The sequence below is a fragment of the Leucoraja erinacea genome, chromosome 2 (assembly GCF_028641065.1).
Source record: "Leucoraja erinacea ecotype New England chromosome 2, Leri_hhj_1, whole genome shotgun sequence".
In the NCBI taxonomy this organism is placed as follows: Eukaryota; Metazoa; Chordata; class Chondrichthyes; order Rajiformes; family Rajidae; genus Leucoraja; species Leucoraja erinaceus.
In genome coordinates, this window is record NC_073378.1 from 44,462,700 (window position 1) to 44,481,247 (window position 18,548).

General features: G+C 43.9%; 1 protein-coding gene across 3 annotated transcripts in view; it reads left to right on the plus strand.

The window, feature by feature from the left end:
• The window catches only part of cdk14 (cyclin-dependent kinase 14), a 659,117-nt gene that overhangs the window by 306,961 nt on the left and 333,608 nt on the right, over positions 1-18,548 (plus strand). For all 3 annotated transcript variants that reach the window (XM_055655908.1, XM_055655917.1, XM_055655925.1), the window contains one exon: positions 11,950-12,073. In XM_055655908.1, the coding sequence (XP_055511883.1) occupies positions 11,950-12,073 (124 nt within the window). The remainder of the gene's footprint in view (positions 1-11,949; positions 12,074-18,548) is intronic.

The following is an 18,548-nucleotide window of genomic DNA, read 5'->3' on the forward strand; positions in this document are numbered from 1 at the left end:
CAGTCTGTTGAATGTGAGAAAAATTAGGGCCAAAGAAGGGGGTGGAGACTTTCTATGTCATGCAGCCCAGACCATCACAAAAACCAACCTCCCTTCCATTGACTCCATTTATACCTCACACTGCCTTGGCAAGGCCACTAACATAATCAAGGAAGAGTCGCACCCTGGCCACTCCCTCTTCTCCCCTCTCTCATCGGACAAAAAGTACAGAAGCATGAAAATGCACGCCTCCAGATTCATGGACAATTGTTATCAGGCAACTGAATCATCCTAGCAACAACTAGAGAGCAGTTCTGAGCTACTATCTACCTCATTAGAGGCCCTTGGATAATCTTTGATTGGACTTTATCTTTATCTTGCACCAAGTCATTTACGCTATTCCCTTTATCGTGTAGCTGTACACTGTAGATGGCCCAATTGTAATCATGTATTGCAGTGATTAGTGGGGTGCTGCAAGTCTCTGTGCTGGGACCCCAGTTATTTGCAATATAGATTAACGATTAGACAAAGGAATTAAATGTAACATCTCCAAGTTTGCGGATGACACAAAGCGTGGTGGCAGTATGAGCTGCGAGGAGGATGCTATGAGGTTGAAGGGTGATTTGGATAGGTTGGATGAGTGGACAGATGCATGGCAGATGCAGTATAATGTGGATAAATGTGAGGTTAACCCACTTTGGTGGCAAGAACAAGAGGCACATCAGTCACTGAAAGTAAGCATGCAGGTACAGCAGACAGTGAAGAAAGCAAATGGCATGTTGGCCTTCATAGTGAGAGGATTTGAGAATAGAAGCAAGGAGGTCCTACTGCAGTTGTACAGGGCCCTGGCGAGATCACACCTCGAGTATAATGTGCAGTTTTGGTCTCCTAGTTTGAGGAAGGACATTCTTGCTATTGAGGGATGCAGTATAGGTTCACCGGGTTCAATCCCGGGATGGCGAGACTGACATATGATGAAAGAATGGATCGACTGGACTTATATTCACTGGAATTTAGAAGGATGAGAAGGAATCTTATAGAAACATATACAATTCTTAAATGATTGTACAGGCTAGATGCAGGAAAAATGTTCCCGATGTTGGGGGAGTCCAGAACCAAGGGTCACAATTTAAGAAAAAGGGGTAGGCCATTTAGGACTGAGATGAGGAAAACCGTTTTTACACAGTGAGTTGTGAATTTGTGGAACTCTCTGCCGCAGAAGGCTGCGGAGGCTAATTCACTGGATGTATTCAATAGAGAGTTGGATATAGCTCTTAGGGCTAATGGAATTAAGGGATATGGGGAGAAAGCAGGAACGGGGTACTGATTCTGGATGATCAACCATGACTGGTGGTGCTGGTGCAAAGGGCCGAATGGCCTACTCATGCACCTATTTTCTACAAAAACGTTTCATGTGACAATAAACTAAACTCAAAATCATTGAAGGTGTCTTGTGCAATTATCAGAAAGGGTTTCCAGTTGGCCTGGTTTCTAATGCTACAATTGGACCCATTTAGTTTCCAAGGTGTTACAATTACTTACTCTTGTATGCAAAGATGACCATGAATACAAAAATATCCACCTAAAGTGATTTATGATAAATTTTGTTTAAATTTACACAAATCAATCAATTTACCAATTCAAAGATGTCCCTTGCTACGGTAATAATTTATTCTAAAAAAGGACACAAAATGATGGAGTAACTTAACAGGTCAGGCAGCATCTCTGGAGAAAATGGATAGGTGATGTTTTGGGTTGGGAACCTTCCTCAGACCCTTCTGATTAAAAACCCTGACCTGAAATGTCACCTTTCCATGTCCTCCAGAGATGCTGCCCGACCTGCTGAGTTAGTCCAGCACTTTGTGTCTTTTTTTTGTAAACCAGCATCTAATTGATTTTTATTTTTTCCTTTGTTACATTTCTAATATGTTTTGTAAAAGAGTGAACGCTTGCCTGTAAAGTTCGATTAAAATAGTATTCATGTTATTGCAATGCATTGCCAGTGAATTTGAAGGCAATGCCCAATAAACCTGGTTAGGATGGATGCTGGTATCGCAAAATACCTTCAGCAGCTGCATCATCTGCTTGTACACCCACTTGTTTATCCGCTGCTGACAACCATCTGTCCTGACTCTTTAACAGGATGAAGTGGGTAACAAAGTAACTGCAAATATTCCTCAGGCTGAATGCTAATTACAGTAATGACTGTAAATCAGTCTCTTTAAATTAGCAGTTATACATTTTTATGTTTGTATGGGATAAATCTTGTTGGAGATTCTTTTGTGTACAGCTTGGATGATTTAGCAATAAAGCTTTTCCACCACTGTCTCTGCACCTGCATAATAGGAGGGCATCCATAAATAAGGATAAAGATCTTGATATTTAAATGTTTTTGTTACTGAGCAACTGTATATCAGTCTCGAGAAACAGTTATCTCTATTTCTAAACTAGCATGGATAAATTGGTAGTTTGTGTTGTCAAGGTAACGGGTACAAACGTTTGTGATCTTAGTATCTCTTAACCTTTGCACACTCCTCTCCCAGCTGACTTTTTGGGCATGGAATAATAATGATGTGCATTGGTGGGGTGACAATAGAGTGCAGGCATGAGATTTCTCCGCGGATTTCCGTGGATTTTGAAATTCGGTAAAGCATTGCCACCGGCGCGGGGCTTTGCCACCTAGGCCCCATCGTCGCATGGCTTCACCGCTGCCGCTGCCTCACCGCTGTGACACCCCACTTGATGCCTCTGTGGTGCTGACCCGGGCCCCAGTCACGGGCACCGTCGGCCGATTCGTCCGACCCGGGCTTCAACCCGCGAGGCCTCGGACGGGGTCCTATGTGGCGATCCAGGAGACATCGAGACCGCGGCGCCTCGATAAAGGCCTCTGGCCACATTCCCAGTCTACAGCCGCGTCCCTTTGGGATGCCTCCTGGCTGCGTGGGCCGTCAGGAGCCTTTTGGCTGCGCAATACCATATAACCATATAACATATAACATGCATTTCCAACTTGGACTCGCTATTGAGTCAGCAATTAGCATTCCTTAATAGTCACTGGCTTTGCAAATTCTGGCATCAGAAAATGTCCAGCAGTCAAAAGAAGATAAAAGACTATTCGCTTATTTTTCCTTTTTTAAGATAATTTGACCACAGATTTTTTTAAAATGAAACCTTTAATTTTAAATTTTGGGTACTATTATTTTCAAATAATGTCTTAAATTCCAGGTTGAAATGTTCATATTTTGTCTGCTGTATTTAATTTGACTGACTAGCTATGTAGTACAATATGATCATTTGAAGTAGTTGGATCATCATTCTCATCCTAAATGTTAAGAGTTGGTTTTGAAATTCATTTGGCATTTAAATACAATGGTAAAGGATACTCCTTTCTAATTAGATAAACATGCAAAGAACAGGTATCATGTTACAAGTAGGTGTAGGTGTACTATAAAATATTTTCAATATGACTTGAGTGTAAACAAGCAAGGAGTTGGTGTCATTTTAAGGTCTGATTATCACAAATTATCTGTGTAAATTAAGAAGTGACAAGCAAGTAAAATGTGTTATTTTAAGGTACAATAAACAAAATGACAGTATAAATTAAGGGTGAACAGTCAAGAAAACAATGTCATTTCAAGGTACAATTATCAAAACATTTCTGCATTAAGGAGGCACTGCCCCCTTTTCCCCGCCACCTTGCAACTCTACCAGGGGGCATTCTGGACCCCAATCTATCTTTCTCAGATAGACACAAAAGGCTGGAGTATCTCAGCAGGACATGCATCATCTCTGGAGAGAATGAATTGGTGATGTTTCGGGTCGAGACCCTTCTTCCGACTGAAGAATATGAAGATCACTAACGTTCAGACTGAAGAAGGGTCCGACCCGAAACGTCACCCGTTCCTTCTCTCCAGAGTTGCTGCCTGTCCCGTTGAGTTACTCCAGCTTTTTGTGTCTATTGAAGGTTTGTATTTATTTTTTGATGGTCACAACCTCAAGTTTCAAAAAGATTTACAGCTGATTGAGCACTTCTGAATGGTGATTATTTTTATAACATCGGAAAATTGGCAGTCGATTTGTAAACAACGAATGGAATGCTGAGTCGAAAACATTTTAAAATTTATTTTACATGAGTAGATGGGACAGCATGGAACTAGTTCTTGTCCTGATGGCCAAAAAAGTTAAGTTACCATTCCTGAGCAAACTGGCTGTGTGATGCAACAGTTGATGCGATGAAAATCTGATCTTTCACAAGTGAAGTTGATAGTCTTGTCTGCAAATCCAGCAGATGAACATTAATTTCTCTAACTTCAATTAACCTCTACATTCTCTCCCTCTCCTCCCTCCGTCATCCTAGTCAGTCGTTCCACTGCTTGCAATCCTGTATCCCTTTGTTATCACCGCTTCCCCAGCCAACTCTGGGCCATTATAAGATTATAGGCTTTTTAAGATGGCGGACTGCAGGGGTGATACGCCGTTGTGTATGGCTGCTCCGCCTGCAGTCCGTCCTTTCACCCTTTTCTATTTTTATTTTTAGTCCTGTCGCTACAAAATGTTTGTTGGAGGTCTTCTTTTATGTGGTGGGTGGGGGGAGGGGAAGGGAAGGGGGAAACTATTTTAATCCCAGTCCTACCTGGTCGGAGATGCGGTTTTCCTCCGAACCGCATCTTCGTCCTCTCTGTGCGGCCTACCATCGAGCTGGAGCAGCGCTGGAGCGACGGTTTCCTGCCGGGACTACAGCTTCGCCGGCGGTGCAAATGCTGGGACACCAACACGGAGCGGGCGATGCCTTACCAGGTCGCCTTGCGGTAAGCTCCGGGGCACTGTGAACGCCGACTGCAACATCGTTGAGCTGCGGCTGCAGAGCGTCCAGCCGCGGGCGGGCGGCACTGGATTTACTACACCACGGGGCCTGGTATCCGAGTTCGCCAGTGTCAGAGGTCCGTCCGGCGTGGCCTGAGAACTTTGGACAATGCAGTCTTCGGGGAGGAAGCGGCCGCTTCAGTCCAGGCCGCTGAAGAATGTTCACCCGACGCCGATGATCCAGCCTCGCGGCAGAGGGCCTGAAAACATCGAGTTGGCTGAGGAGGCTACATATAGACCCCGACCTCGGGTTGACTATGAGGGGGAGAACTGGGTATTTTTAGTGCCTTCCCTTACAGTGAATTCTGCTGTGGGGGGACGTTTCTTGTTGATTTCTATAGTGTACTGTTCTGTGTCTTTTTTCTTTTTCTTTTTTATTTTATATGGATTTATTGACATTTAATCTATTCAATTAGTTTAATCAATCTCTGTAAAGCACTTTGGTTCAAAGTGATTTTGTTTAAAAGTGCTATATAAATAAATATTACTATTATGGGCTCCACTTTTTCCTTGGTCATCTGTTGCCGGTCCTTATTTGTTCTCTTCCTACTGGGCTCTTCCTACCTCCAGATCCACTACACCCCGCCCCCCGCTCCACTTTCAGTCTGAAGAAGGGTTCCAACCTGAAGCGTTACCTATTTTATTTCTCTTTATGCTGCCGGACACGCTGAGTTGCTCCAGTACTTTGTGTCTTAATAGTTAATACAAGTTTGAATCCTTAGTGGATATGTCACAAATTAAGTTTAAATTGATAGTAATTGTTCTATAATTCATAAAAATCAAAATCTGTAGATCTCTCCAGAATTGTTATACATTGTATTGTGCACGGATGTCAATGATAACCAAACTGCATATTTTGTATTCCCCTTGAGAAAAGGGAAGTGTGACTCAACTTCGAACCTCTGGTGAAGGTGCACAGATACTCCCATAATATAATTTGTTTAAGAAAGACCTGCAGATGCTGGAAAATCGAAGGTAGTCAAAAATGCTGGAGAAACTCAGCGGGTGAGGCAGCATCTATGGAGCGAAGGAAATAGGCGACATTTCGGGTTGAGACCCTTCTTCAGACCCTTCGAGACCCTTATGCCCCTGTTCCACTTGGGAAACCTGAATGTAAACCTCTGGTGACCTTGCCCGCGACCCAAGGTTTCCATGAGGTCGCCGGAGGTTTTGGTCACTCTCCCTAATGGTCGAAAGTGGTTTCCGCGTGGTCGAGGCTTCATCTAGGTTGCTTCGCCCGTTTCAACAAAATCAAAACCCGCCTCAACTAAAAATAAGTTGCTAGCGGAGTGGGGTCGCTATTTACTTACAGGCAGTCGAAGGCAATCTCCTTCGCTGACCAGCCATTTTGATTGGCTCATTGGGGTTTTCAGGACCTAGATCTAGGATCTTTGGGTAAAATGCCCATAATATAATTTAACTTTATTAAACTTCTTAAACCTGTCTCCACTCCTTCTCTCCCCTCTCCTCCCCTTCTCCTCCCCACATCTACCCCTTCTTCCCCCTTCTCTCTCCCCATCTTTCCCCTTCTCTCTCCCCTTCTCCCATTCTCGCCCCTTCTCACCTCTTCTATTCCCCCCCACCCCGCGCTCTCTAAAGGACTTACCATGCTCTGTGGCAGCCGTTTACCTTCCTTTTCATCGTGCAGACAGCGCTCCTCCACTCTCCATGGCCCCCACCTTCGTGATGTGTGTGCGGTCGGTAGCAAAGATCCTATAGGATCTTTGGTCGGTAGATGCCGCTCACGCTTTGGTCGATCCAGGTCGAGGCTTTCCAGGTGAGTGACCGAAGGTTTCCATGAGGTCGCTGGAGGTTTTGGTCACTCGCCTGGAAAGCCTCGACCTGGAACGACCGAAGTGTGAGCTGCATCTACCGACCAAAGATCCTATAGGATCGTTGCTACCGACTGCACACACACACACACACACACACACATCGCGAAGGTGGGGCCCATGGAGAGCGGAGGAGCGCTGTCTGCACGATGAAGCCAAAGGTGAACGGCTGCCACAGAGCACGGTAAGTACTTTAGAGAGCGTGGGAGGGGGCGGAGAGGAGGGGGGAGAGGAGGGGAGAGAGGAGGGGAAGAGAAGTGGGGGGAAAGGAGGGGAAGAGAAGTGGGGAGAAGGGGAGGAGCATGGGAGAGAAGGGGGGGGAGAAGGAGCGGAGACAGTTTTAAGAAGTTTAATAATGTTTAGCGGGCATTTTACTTACCAGCAGGTCTTCTAGGTCCTGAAAACTCCAATGAGCCAATCAAAATGGCCGGTCAGCGAAGGAGATGGCCTTCGACTGCCTGTAAGTAAATAGCGACCCCACTCCACTGGCTTCGACCAAACCGCAACCTATTTTTAGTCGAGGCCGGTTTTGATTTTGTTGAAACAATCGAAGCAACCTGGATGAAGCCTCGACCACGTGGAAACCACTTTCAACCATTAGGGAGAGTGACCAAAACTTCCGGCGACCTCATGGAAACCTTGGGTCGTGGACAAGGTCACCAGAGGTTTCCGTTTAGGTTTCCTAAATGGGACAGGGGCATAACTTTCCATCATGCTCGAGAGAAGTTCTCGCATACTTGCGGCCTAAGTTTGGTTGAGGAAAAAGTTTCAATATGCTGCTTGACCCGCTGAGTTCCTCCAGCATTTTGTGTCTACCAACAAGTTATTTAATTAGTCAGAAGTTCACCAAAATGACCGATGCTTCCAAAATCCATAAATTAAGCTTAACATACACACTATTGCAAGCAGTGTATTTGCACCTTAAATCTATTAAATATTATTTGTATTCAATTGCAAAATACCAACACGGACTTGAGTTCAAGACCTTTAAACATAAAATGAAAAATAAAACGTGGAAATGAAATGCAGTTTTCAAAATTTTTCCTAAACTTTCCGATGTGCTTCTGTTGGACGAATCGAATAATCGTTTGCTCCATCGAGAGTTCCAACTAAAATAACTATTTTAGTGACAAACATGGGATTTTTAACTAATTATCTGGTAATTGGTTGAACTGCACCTGGGTACAGAGAGAGTTTGCTCCAAGTTACAGGAATCTGGCAAATGCCAGGCAGAGGCTGTGTGTACAGTGTGTAGTCAGGGGGACAGTAACGCGGGTCGTTTCACGTGGCTACACTGCTACCTGAAAAGATCAACCCTGGCCGATCTTATACCTGGACATGGTGTTGCCCGCCCAGGCCAGCCGTTACTATCCAGGATACGATATCAGGTTGATTCAAACCACAAAAGTTGGCACAGCACACAGGATGCTCCCCTGCCTCTTCCCCCCTCATTAACACGTTTGAGGCAGTCAGCTGTGGCTTCTTGTTTAGAAAGGGCATGAAAGGTTATGGGAAGAAGGCAGGAGAATGTTATTGAGAGGAAAAAAATAGATCAGCTATGATCGAATGGCGGGCCGACTCGATGGGGCGAATGGTCCAAATCTGATCCTACGTTTTATGGGTCGATTTGTGTAATTACCACCTCGAGTTGGTGCGAATTCAAAGCTTGAACAAACACCTGGGGTGAATCTTGGAAATAGGAAATTAAACTGCCTTCTTATTGGTCCTTAATTCATCATTAAAATGACACACAATTTTTGTTTGACCTTGCTGCGAACAAATGGTGTTTCCTCCATTATTAACGACAAGCCCACCCGATTACTTAATTAGTTGTAATGCACCCGGAACCCTTGAAAGGTGCAAAGCAAATACACGCCTTTGTTGTTCCTCTTTTGCTTCTCATTATTGCAGTGACTGACATTTCCCCACTAATATACAGCTCAGTCATTTTATCGGCGATGGACTGATGATTAAGTGGAATAAAATAGCGAATATTGACTTACTATATTGATTAGAGAGAAAATGAACAGAAGAAATGAATAGGTGGGCATAAAATGGATATGCAGCACCATTAAAGCGCAAAAGATGTTACATAGATTGTATTCTTATTTATGGAAGTTATCACAATTGCATTGTAACAGCAACTACAATTTAAAATACTTTGACGATAGGCACAAAATCCTGGAGTAACTCAGTGGGTGAGGCAGCATCTCTGGAGAAAAATAATAGGTGACGGTTTGGGTTGAGACCATTCATCAGTAAAATACTTTGCCGGCCAAGCCCTTCCAGTCTTTAAAGTGACACAAAAGGCGCAAAATAAGCCATCTTTCCGTTCTGGTGTCTTGTACATCCTGATTTTAATCAGCACAGGATTTCATCTGCCGAGTCCCTGTGCTCCTGAAGTTCATCCCCAATTCGCTTCAACTATTTCGCTTGAAGAACTCTCCTAAAAGGTGTTTGACACAGCTTTTGGCCATCGGGCCAAATGCATCTTTGTATTGGCTTGGTATCAAATTTGATTTGGCAAGTGTTCCCACACGTTGGCTAGGATATTCAGTCTGTTAAACTCTCCATGTCAATCCAACTTTGACCTTTTAGGCTAAAAGCCATTTAAAAACTATTTAGGTATTTTAAAAAAGCCCAACAGCGACGTGAAGGTTTGTGGTTCATTATTTCCGCTTTACCCTGAAACACCAAAGCTAATCTGCAACTCTGTTATGTATTGATAATACTTTTACGAACGTATTTTCACTCCGCACTTGCAAATTCGCTCAGCATTTAATTAAAAAAAATGTTTACAAACCTAACACTATCTATGACTATCTCGACTACCTTCGATTACCCACGATAACCTACGGTAACATGCCAACCTACTACAACCTACTTTGACTAAACCCACCACTAAAAAAGTATTGATTTTCTCCATGCTGATCAATTTTTGGTCGCAGAAACATTTTCCTCTCGAACTCCTTTCGACCATGAAGGAGACCTGCCAGAGACTACCTACGACCATGTATTGACCATGCTGTGAGTTTGTGGAGAGTGCAGAGTCTCCTAAACTCGTCAATAAGGTCGCCCTAGTGGGACAGGCCCTTTATTTTCTTTAATATTGTAACAGATCTGTTAACGAGTAGCTACAAGAATGGGCTTCAGTGTGACCAGCTGAAGTTTGGAGAAGCAGTTTGTGTTTCCATGATTTATTTAGAGCATGGTGATGTTTTAATATAAATCATAGGCTTTCATGTGGTGGAAAGGAATTTTCAAATTTATTCAAACTGTTTCAAATTACATGCTGGATGAACAACAATGCTGTATGTAATCCGTCTGATTATTTGTGGCTGCAACATTTCAGAGATCAGTATAAGAACCACTTAACTATGTCTTTCAAAAGCACAGAATGTATTACAAACTGAACCAAAACTGGTGAAGACATTTCCTACAATTTGCCAAATTATTTGTATTCTTTACAATTCGGTCCTCTTAAATACTGAAATCATTAAAAGTGTTCTGGAATTTGTGGAATAATAACATCATTTTAAACAAAAGATTAATAGGCAACTGAGAAAGTGAAGCCATTTTCCTTGCCAAAGTGATCCCCTTTTTGCCATTTAGTTCATGATTAACTGGATGGTAAATAAAAGATATAAATACTTCGAAGAAAGAAAGTGACCCATTTTGAAAGAAGCACCATTTTAGGAAGGAACTGCAGATGCTGGTTTAAACCGAAGATAGACACAAAAAGCTGGAGTAGCTCTGTGGGTCGGATAGCATCTCCAGGACAGACAGCATTTAACTGTGTTTGATTTGAGAATTATGGGAAAACGATGCCATTTTGTTTTGAGGGAATAGAGGTCATGAACGTACTGCCAGGAGTCTTTAGTTTAGTTTAATTTTGAGATACAGCATGGCAACCATGCTGACCAGCAATCACCCTGCACTCTAACACTATCCTGCTCACGCACAAGGAAACATTTACAATTTAGAGAAGCCAATTAACTTACAAACCTGTACGTCTTTGGAGTGTGGGAGGAGACCGATGCACCCGGAGAAAACCCACGCAGCACCCATGGGTTAGGATCGAACCCGGGTCTCTGGCGCTGTAAGGCAGCAACTCTACCGCTGCGTCACCATACTGTGGTGAAGACAGATACAATAGTGGCATTTAAGAGGTTTTTAGATAGGCACGTGGATATGCAGGGATTGGAGGATATGGATAACTCCATTCCCTGCATATCTATTCAGGAGAGGAGATCAGTTTCATCATGTTTGGCGCAGACATTGTAGGCCAATGGGCTATTTCCTGTGTTGTACTGTTCTATGTTGTAAGTTCTATGTACTATGAGAATTGGACATGTTCCTGCATACTCTTTGTTTAATCATACATTCTGTTGGCTACTCACAATAAAAGTTCACTCTTAAGGGTCTGTTCCACTGCGGCGACCTAATCTGCGAGTTTGCCCGTGACTCAAACTCGCAGCATGGTCGACCTGTGGTCCTAGGAGGTCCTATGAGGTCACTGGAACTCTCCTTCGTGCTCAGGGGAAGTTCCCGCATACTCATGGCCTCAGTTTGGTTGAGGAAAAATTTTCAGCATGTTGAAAAGTTTTCCGCGAGTAAAAATTGGTCTGCATGGTTCTTTTGAACTCTTAGTGCAGTGGAGTAGGGGCGCTATGTAGTTATAGGCAGTTGAGGGCGGCCTTAGGCAATCACCTTCTCTGACCAGGCATTTTAATTTGCTCATTGGAGTTTTCAGGACCAAGGAAAACCGACCGGTAATGTAAAACGCTAAACGTTATTATAAGTTGTTTGGCTTCTTCAACGTGTCTCCACTCCTTCTCCCCCCCCCCCCCCCCCCCCCCCCCCCCCCGTGCTCTCTGTGTGTGCAGCCGTGTTCATCGCGTGTGGAATTTCGATTCAGCTCGAGGTTTTTGCAGGCCAGTGCCCTTCCAGCTCAAGGTTTTTCAGGCCAGTGCCCTTGAGCTTGAAGGTCGAAGACAGTCGCTGAAAGGTCGTGTCAGTGGGACAGGCCCTGTACAGTAATCCAGTGTGATGAACAGTCAGCACACATGTCAAATGAAGACATAAAGAATAAAACTGAATGTTTAATGGAAAAACTTTATTTTAATGTATGATAACTACATCGACTGCTATGAAGTGATTTGAATTTAAACATTTGACATCAATATTTTTGGTTTTGTTTGATATTTGAATGATGAAGATTTCTGATGTTGAGGTTTTGTGCCTCATTGCTAAGTATCCTTTTCTTGCCTTTTAGCTCTTTCTGTTTCAGCTGCTGCGGGGTCTCGCCTACATTCATCAGCAATACATCTTGCACCGAGATTTAAAGCCTCAGAACCTGCTGATCAGTGATACTGGAGAACTGAAACTGGCAGATTTCGGTAAGTAATTACATTTTGCCAATGGGAGACAAATAAAATGACAGTTACTGTCAGATGATTAAATTAAAAAATAAATGCTTTGCTGTGTGCTTTGCTACTTGTACTGAAAGCAGAGAGAGTGCTGTGTATCTTTCATATAATCTAATCACAGGAACAAAAGAATAATCCTTGCAAGGAAAGAGAAGCTATGTACCTAATGCTGCATATCAGGAACATAACATAAGAGACTGCAAAAAATGTTGGGATTGTTTTCTATGGAAGAGTATTATAGCTGGATCTCCACTGATCCAGCTTGCAAAAGCTTGCAATTTACCTGCTTTTAGACTGCGCTTGTCATAGTCATAGATTAATATAATGTGGAAACAGGCCCTTCGGCCCAACTCACCCACACCGGCCAACAATGTCCCAGCTGCCCTAGTCCCACTTGCCAGTGCTTGGTCCATAACCCTCAAAATCTGTCATATCCATGTACCTGTCCAACCGTTTCTTAAATGATGGGATAGTCCCAGCCTCAACTACCTCCTCTGGCATCTTGTTCCATACACCCACTGTTGAAAAAGTTACCTCTCGTATTCCTTTAAATCTTTTCCCCTTCACCTTGAACTTACTATATGCCCTCTGGTCCTCAATTTCTCTACTCTGGGTAAAGGTCTCTGTGCATTTACCCAATCTATTCCTCTCATGATTTTGTATATCTTGATAAGATCTCCCCTCATCCTCCTATGCTTCATGGAATAGAGACCCAGCCTACTCAACTTCTCCCAATAGTTCACACCCTCTAGTCCTGGCAACATCCTCGTAAATCTTTTCTGAATCCTTTCAAGCTTGACAATATATTTCCTATAACATGGTGCCCAGTACTGAACACAATATTCTAGATGTGGTCTCACCAACGTCTTGTACAACTGCAACATGACCTCCCAACGTCTATACTCAATACTCTGACTGATGGAGGCCAAAGTGCCAAAAGCCTTTTTGACCACCTTATGTACCTATGTCTCGACCTTCATGGAACCATGCACTTGTACTGCTAGATCCCTCTGCTCTACAACACTACCCAGAGACCTAACATTTACTGTGTAGGTCCTGCCCTTGTTCAACATCCCAAAATGCAATATCTCACACTTCTCTGTATTAAATTCCATCAACCATTCCTCCGCCCACCTGCCCAATCGATTCAGATCCTGCTGCAATCGTCCACAAATATCTTCACTATCTGCAAAACTAGTAACTTTTGTATCATTAGCAAACTTGCAAATCTTGCCCTGTATGTTCTCATCCAAATCATTGATGTAGATGACAAACAGTAACGGGCCCAGCACCGAACCCTGTGGCACACCACTAGTTACAGGTCTCCATTCTGAGAAGCAACCCTCCACCATCACTCTCTGCTTCCTTCCATGGAGCCAATTTTCTATCCATTCAGCTATCTCTCCTTGGATCCCATGAGATCTAAACTTCCAGAGTAACCTACCATGCGGCACCTTGTCGAACGCCTTACTAAAGCCCATGTACACAACATCTACAGCTCTGCTGAGAGCTGAGCCTCCCCTCTGATTGCGCAACCCCTCAGAAACTTCATGGAGCACGGGCAATAAGCGTGGGCCTGTTACTATCTCTATGTATGTCACCAATGTAATGTTTGTAGATCCCTTCATTACATGTCCTTACCTTCCATAGTCCAGGTAGCTTATTTCACATATAAATATATTAAATTTAGGCTCGCTGGTCTCTTCATAAAACTGCAATAAAAAAGCACCAGGGGAGGCACCGATCACGTCTGCCTCACAAGGGGGTGTGTCTTGAGCCCAGTGGAGGAAGAGCGAGTGTCAATTATGTAGGCTTACGTAATTGACGCTGCCTCGCTCTCCCTCCACGTTAGCTATCTTCAGCAGCGGCGGTGCAGACTGGGAGGTTGATTTGTTGATTTGTAGCGGCCGATTCGGAGACTCTGGGCCGCTGAGAGCTCCCAATTGGGCCCCACGCTGGAGTAATCTACTCTCGGCTCAGGACCCCGGCATCCACTCCCACCGCAAGCCCTCTCCCTCCCTTCTCTCCTTCCCTTCACTCCCCTTCTTCCCTCCCTTCTCCCCTTCCATCCCTCCTTCCTCCCTCTCTTTTCCCTTCCCTCCTTCCCTCCCTCCCTTCTCTCCTTCCTCCCTTCTCTCCCTACCTCCTCTCCTTTCCTCCCAGACACATCACGCACACTCAACTAACACACACACAACTAACACACACACACACAACTAAGTTAGGATGGGGTAGAAGCCAGTGCCTCCCCAGCCATTGACCTCACCACAATTCACTGGTAAATACAGAGGAGAAATACTCATTGAGGACCTTGCCCATCTCCTGTGGCTCCACACAGAGGTGACCGCTTTTATTCCTGAGAGGACCCACTCTCTCTCTAGTTATTCTTTTCCCCCCTAATGTATTTATAAAATCTTTTGGGATTGTCCTTATTGCTACCCGCCAGAACTATCTCCTGGCCTCTTTTTGCCCTTCTGATCTCCTTTTTTAATTTATTCCTTAGTTCCTGAAACTCCTCCAGGGATGCACTTGATCTCAGCTGTCTATGCCTGTCCCATGCGTCCTTTTTATGCTTAACCAATGCCTCTATATCCCTCGTCAACCAAGCTTCCTTACGTTTGCCTGCTTTGCCTTTCACTCTAATGGGGACATACACATCCTGAGCTTTCTTCAGAACACTTTTAAAAACATCTCACTTGGCCGATGCTCCTTTCCCATCTAATAACCTGCTCCAGTCAACTTGAGCGAAACCTTCTCTCATACCCTCAAAGTTGGCGTTACCCCAGTTGAGCATTTTAACACGTGGACCCTCTCTGTCCCGATCCATAACTATCTTAAACCTAATTGAACTGTGGTCACTGGTCCCGAAAGACTCCTCCACACACACCTCATTAACTTGCCTATCCCAATTTCCCAATACTAGATCCAGTGTTGCCCTCTCACGTGTGGGGGCCTCTACATACTGCTTAAGAAAACTTTCCTGAACATTTTTGAGGAATTGCACCCCATGTAAACCCTTCACTCTATGATTTTCCCAGTCTATATTGGGAAAGTGAAAATCCCCTACTACAACAACCTTATTTGACCTGTAGTTGTCTGCAATCTCCCGGCACATTTCCTCTTCTTATTCCCGTTGACTATTCGGGGGTTTGTAGTACAACCCCAACAAGGTGATCATCCCTTTCTTGTTCCTCAGCTCCACCCATATAGCCTCACTAGATGAACCGTCCATAATCTCACCTTTGAACACAGCCGTGACATCCTCCTTAACCAACATTGCAACCTCCCCTCCTTTTTCCCTCACCCCTGTCTCTCCTGAAGCTCCTGTATCCCGGGACAATGAGCTGCCAGTAATGCCCCTCCCGTAACCAGGTTTCACTCATGGCTACAACGTCCCAGTCGCTCGTACCTATCCACGCCCCAAGCTCATCTGCCTTACCCATCAAATCACTTGCAATAAAATGCGTGCAGATTAAACCAACCCTCCTTCCTTGCTCTCCGGCTTTTTGCCTATCCTTTCCATTAACCTTTCCCACACCACCCTCCATATCAACTTCTAGCCTCTCCTGTGCCTCTGTCCTGCACGCGATCCCACCCCCCTGCCAATCTAGTTTAAACTGTCTTTTAGTGTGGTTTGTAATGCCCTTATCCCCAGGGGTGCTTCCACAATGCAGGATGTCACTGGTCTCCTCTGACTCCAGAAAGGTCACGGCAGCCTGGCGCCCTGTCCTCTGAACTGGTTCTGCAGCCACTGAGATCAAATGTCTTTGACATTTACAAATGCTATGGGCCACAGTGTCCCTTTTAGACTCAAAGCAGCTCAATGTTGTAAGACTTCTCTGGTCTGCCTTCAGGAAACTCAAACTTCTGCTCAATTAAGCATTTAAAAGCATTCAAATCCAAGTAGAGGTATTGGGCTTCAAACTCTAAACTAATGATTAAAGGCAGGTGAAAATTAACAGAATGCAGATGTTGGGACTCTCAAATAAAAATAGTAGAGATACTCAGTATATCAAACCGTGTCTGTGGATAGAGAAACATTAAGCCTTACCAGTAAAAGAACTGTCGTTAGAATTGGAAAAGAATGAGAAAAGGAGTCTTTTTTACATTGCAGACAGGGCGGTTGGCGGTGGATGGAACTGCCGGCATGTTTGTGATTTGGGTGGAGACTAACATGCTGATGGTGCTATCTAAAAGCAGGTGGTGAAAACTTGTTAATCAAGGCTAATCTGTCTGGAGCAAGTTTGAAGAGAGGGAGATGTATAAGGGGAGAGCAGAAACAGACAAAACAGGCCATAATATCTATGGAGTAGAAGTCTAAAGAAGGGTTTTGGGCCGAAACGTTCCCTATTTCCTTCGCTCCATAGATGTTGCTGCACCCACTGAGTTTCTCCAGCATTTTTGTGTACCTCCTAATAATATCTATGGAATGGGCGTATGAAACATGCTGACAGAGGAGGTAGTTAAGGCAGGGACTATCGTAACATTTAAGAAACAATTAGACAAGTGCATGGATAGGACGGGTTAAAAGGGATATGGGCCAAATGCAGAGGCAGGTGAGGCTAGTGTAGATGGGACACGTTGGCCAGTGTGGGCAGGTTAGGTCGAAGGGCCTGTTCCCGATGTTGGGGAAGCCCAGGACAAGGGGTCACAGCTTAAGGATAAGGGGGGAAATCCTTTAAAACCGAGATGAGAAGAACTTTTTTCACACAGAGAGTGGTGAATCTCTGGAACTCTCTGCCACAGAGGGTAGTCAAGGCCAGTTCATTGGCTATATTTAAGAGGGAGTTAGATGTGGCCCTTGTGGTTAAGAGGATCAGAGGGTATGGAGAGAAGGCAGGTACAGGATACTGAGTTGGATGATCAGCCATGATCATATTGAATGGCGGTGCAGGCTCGAAGGGCCGAATGGCCTACTCCTGCACCTAATTTCTATGTTTCTATGTTTCTATGTTTCCACGCTGTATGACTATGACAATGAATAGAGGTATGTGGAAATCTGAATGGAAAGAGAAGAGAATGGTGGAAATGTTCAGCAGGTCACGTGGCTTCAGTGGAGAGATAAACTGAGTTAATGTGACAGAGTGATTAACTGTTACATGCACAAGGAATGGAAGAATACAGTTCTTACTTGCTGCATTTTTACAGGCACATTAATGCAACACAGTAAATAAAAATACAGTAAACAATATTACAATAAATCTGATACAATGCCAAAAAAGGGGACTGGCATCTTATGTTCCTGATACAAAAAAAGGTTTTTGTGGCAGCTCTGTGGTCAGTTTAAAACATTAACAGGTGGTCGATTTTTACATTGGTTATGAATTGAATTTTTATTCATTTCTTTTTGAGTTTCTGTTGTTTTACCAAATAAGCATTGGATATGACAGAGTTAAACATTTACTGAGGAAATCTTGGAAAATAATTGACAGTTTCAGTATTAATTCATTGTTTGAAGCTACCGTGACCATCGGCTGTGTTTACTGCGTGCGTGGTATGAAATTATGGTTTGCAGAACTACAATCTTTGTGATGTCAATTGCTAAATTGCAGAGAGTGGGATATGCATTTGATGACCTCGTAAAACTTTCTCTTCACTTGACTGAGTAATAATTGAATTGTATTTGCCTTTGTGGATTATCACATTTGCTTTATGTTCTAAAGGTGTTGCAATATTTCAAAACAGTAATATTTTCGTGATGTGAAAAATGTGGCGTTAAGGTGTCACACACGATTGCAATGTGTAGGAGAAAATCAACTCCATTTCCATCTCCCTGATGGTTGGATAAAGGCTGCCTGAGGTGCTGAGTTGCTCCACCAGTTTCTGTCTTTTTTGGAGTGTAGGGCAAGGGAGGTAGGAGTAAGGAACCTGGATGATGAGAGAAATTGGTCAGGAAAAAGAAGAAGGCGTGGGTCAGGTATAGGCAGCTGAGGAAGGGTATCCCTGGAGGAGTTTAGAGTACTAAGGAGCATACTTTAGAAGGAAAACAGAAGGGCAAAAAGAAAGCCATGAGATAGCTCTGGCAGACTAGAATAAAGGAATCCCAAAGAGATGTTATAAGTAAAGATCTGGGGTGACAGTTGAACTGAAGGAAATCAACATTACGCAATAAATTGTTTTTGGGTAGACTGATGGGACTGAAGGCTGATAAATCCCCAGGACCTATTGGTCTGCATCCCAGGGTACCTAAGGAAGTGGTTCTAGAAAGTGTGGATGCATTGGTGATAATTATCCAATGTTCTGTAGATTCAGCATCAGTTCCTGTGGATTGGAGGGTAGCTAATGTTATCCCACTTTTTAAGAAAGGCGGGAGAAGGAAAACGGGGAATTATAGACCAGTTAGCCTGACATCGGTGGTGGGGAAGATGCTGGAGTCAATTATAAAAGATGAGATAGCCGCACATTTGGATAGCAGTAACAGGATCAGTCCAAGTCAGCATGGATT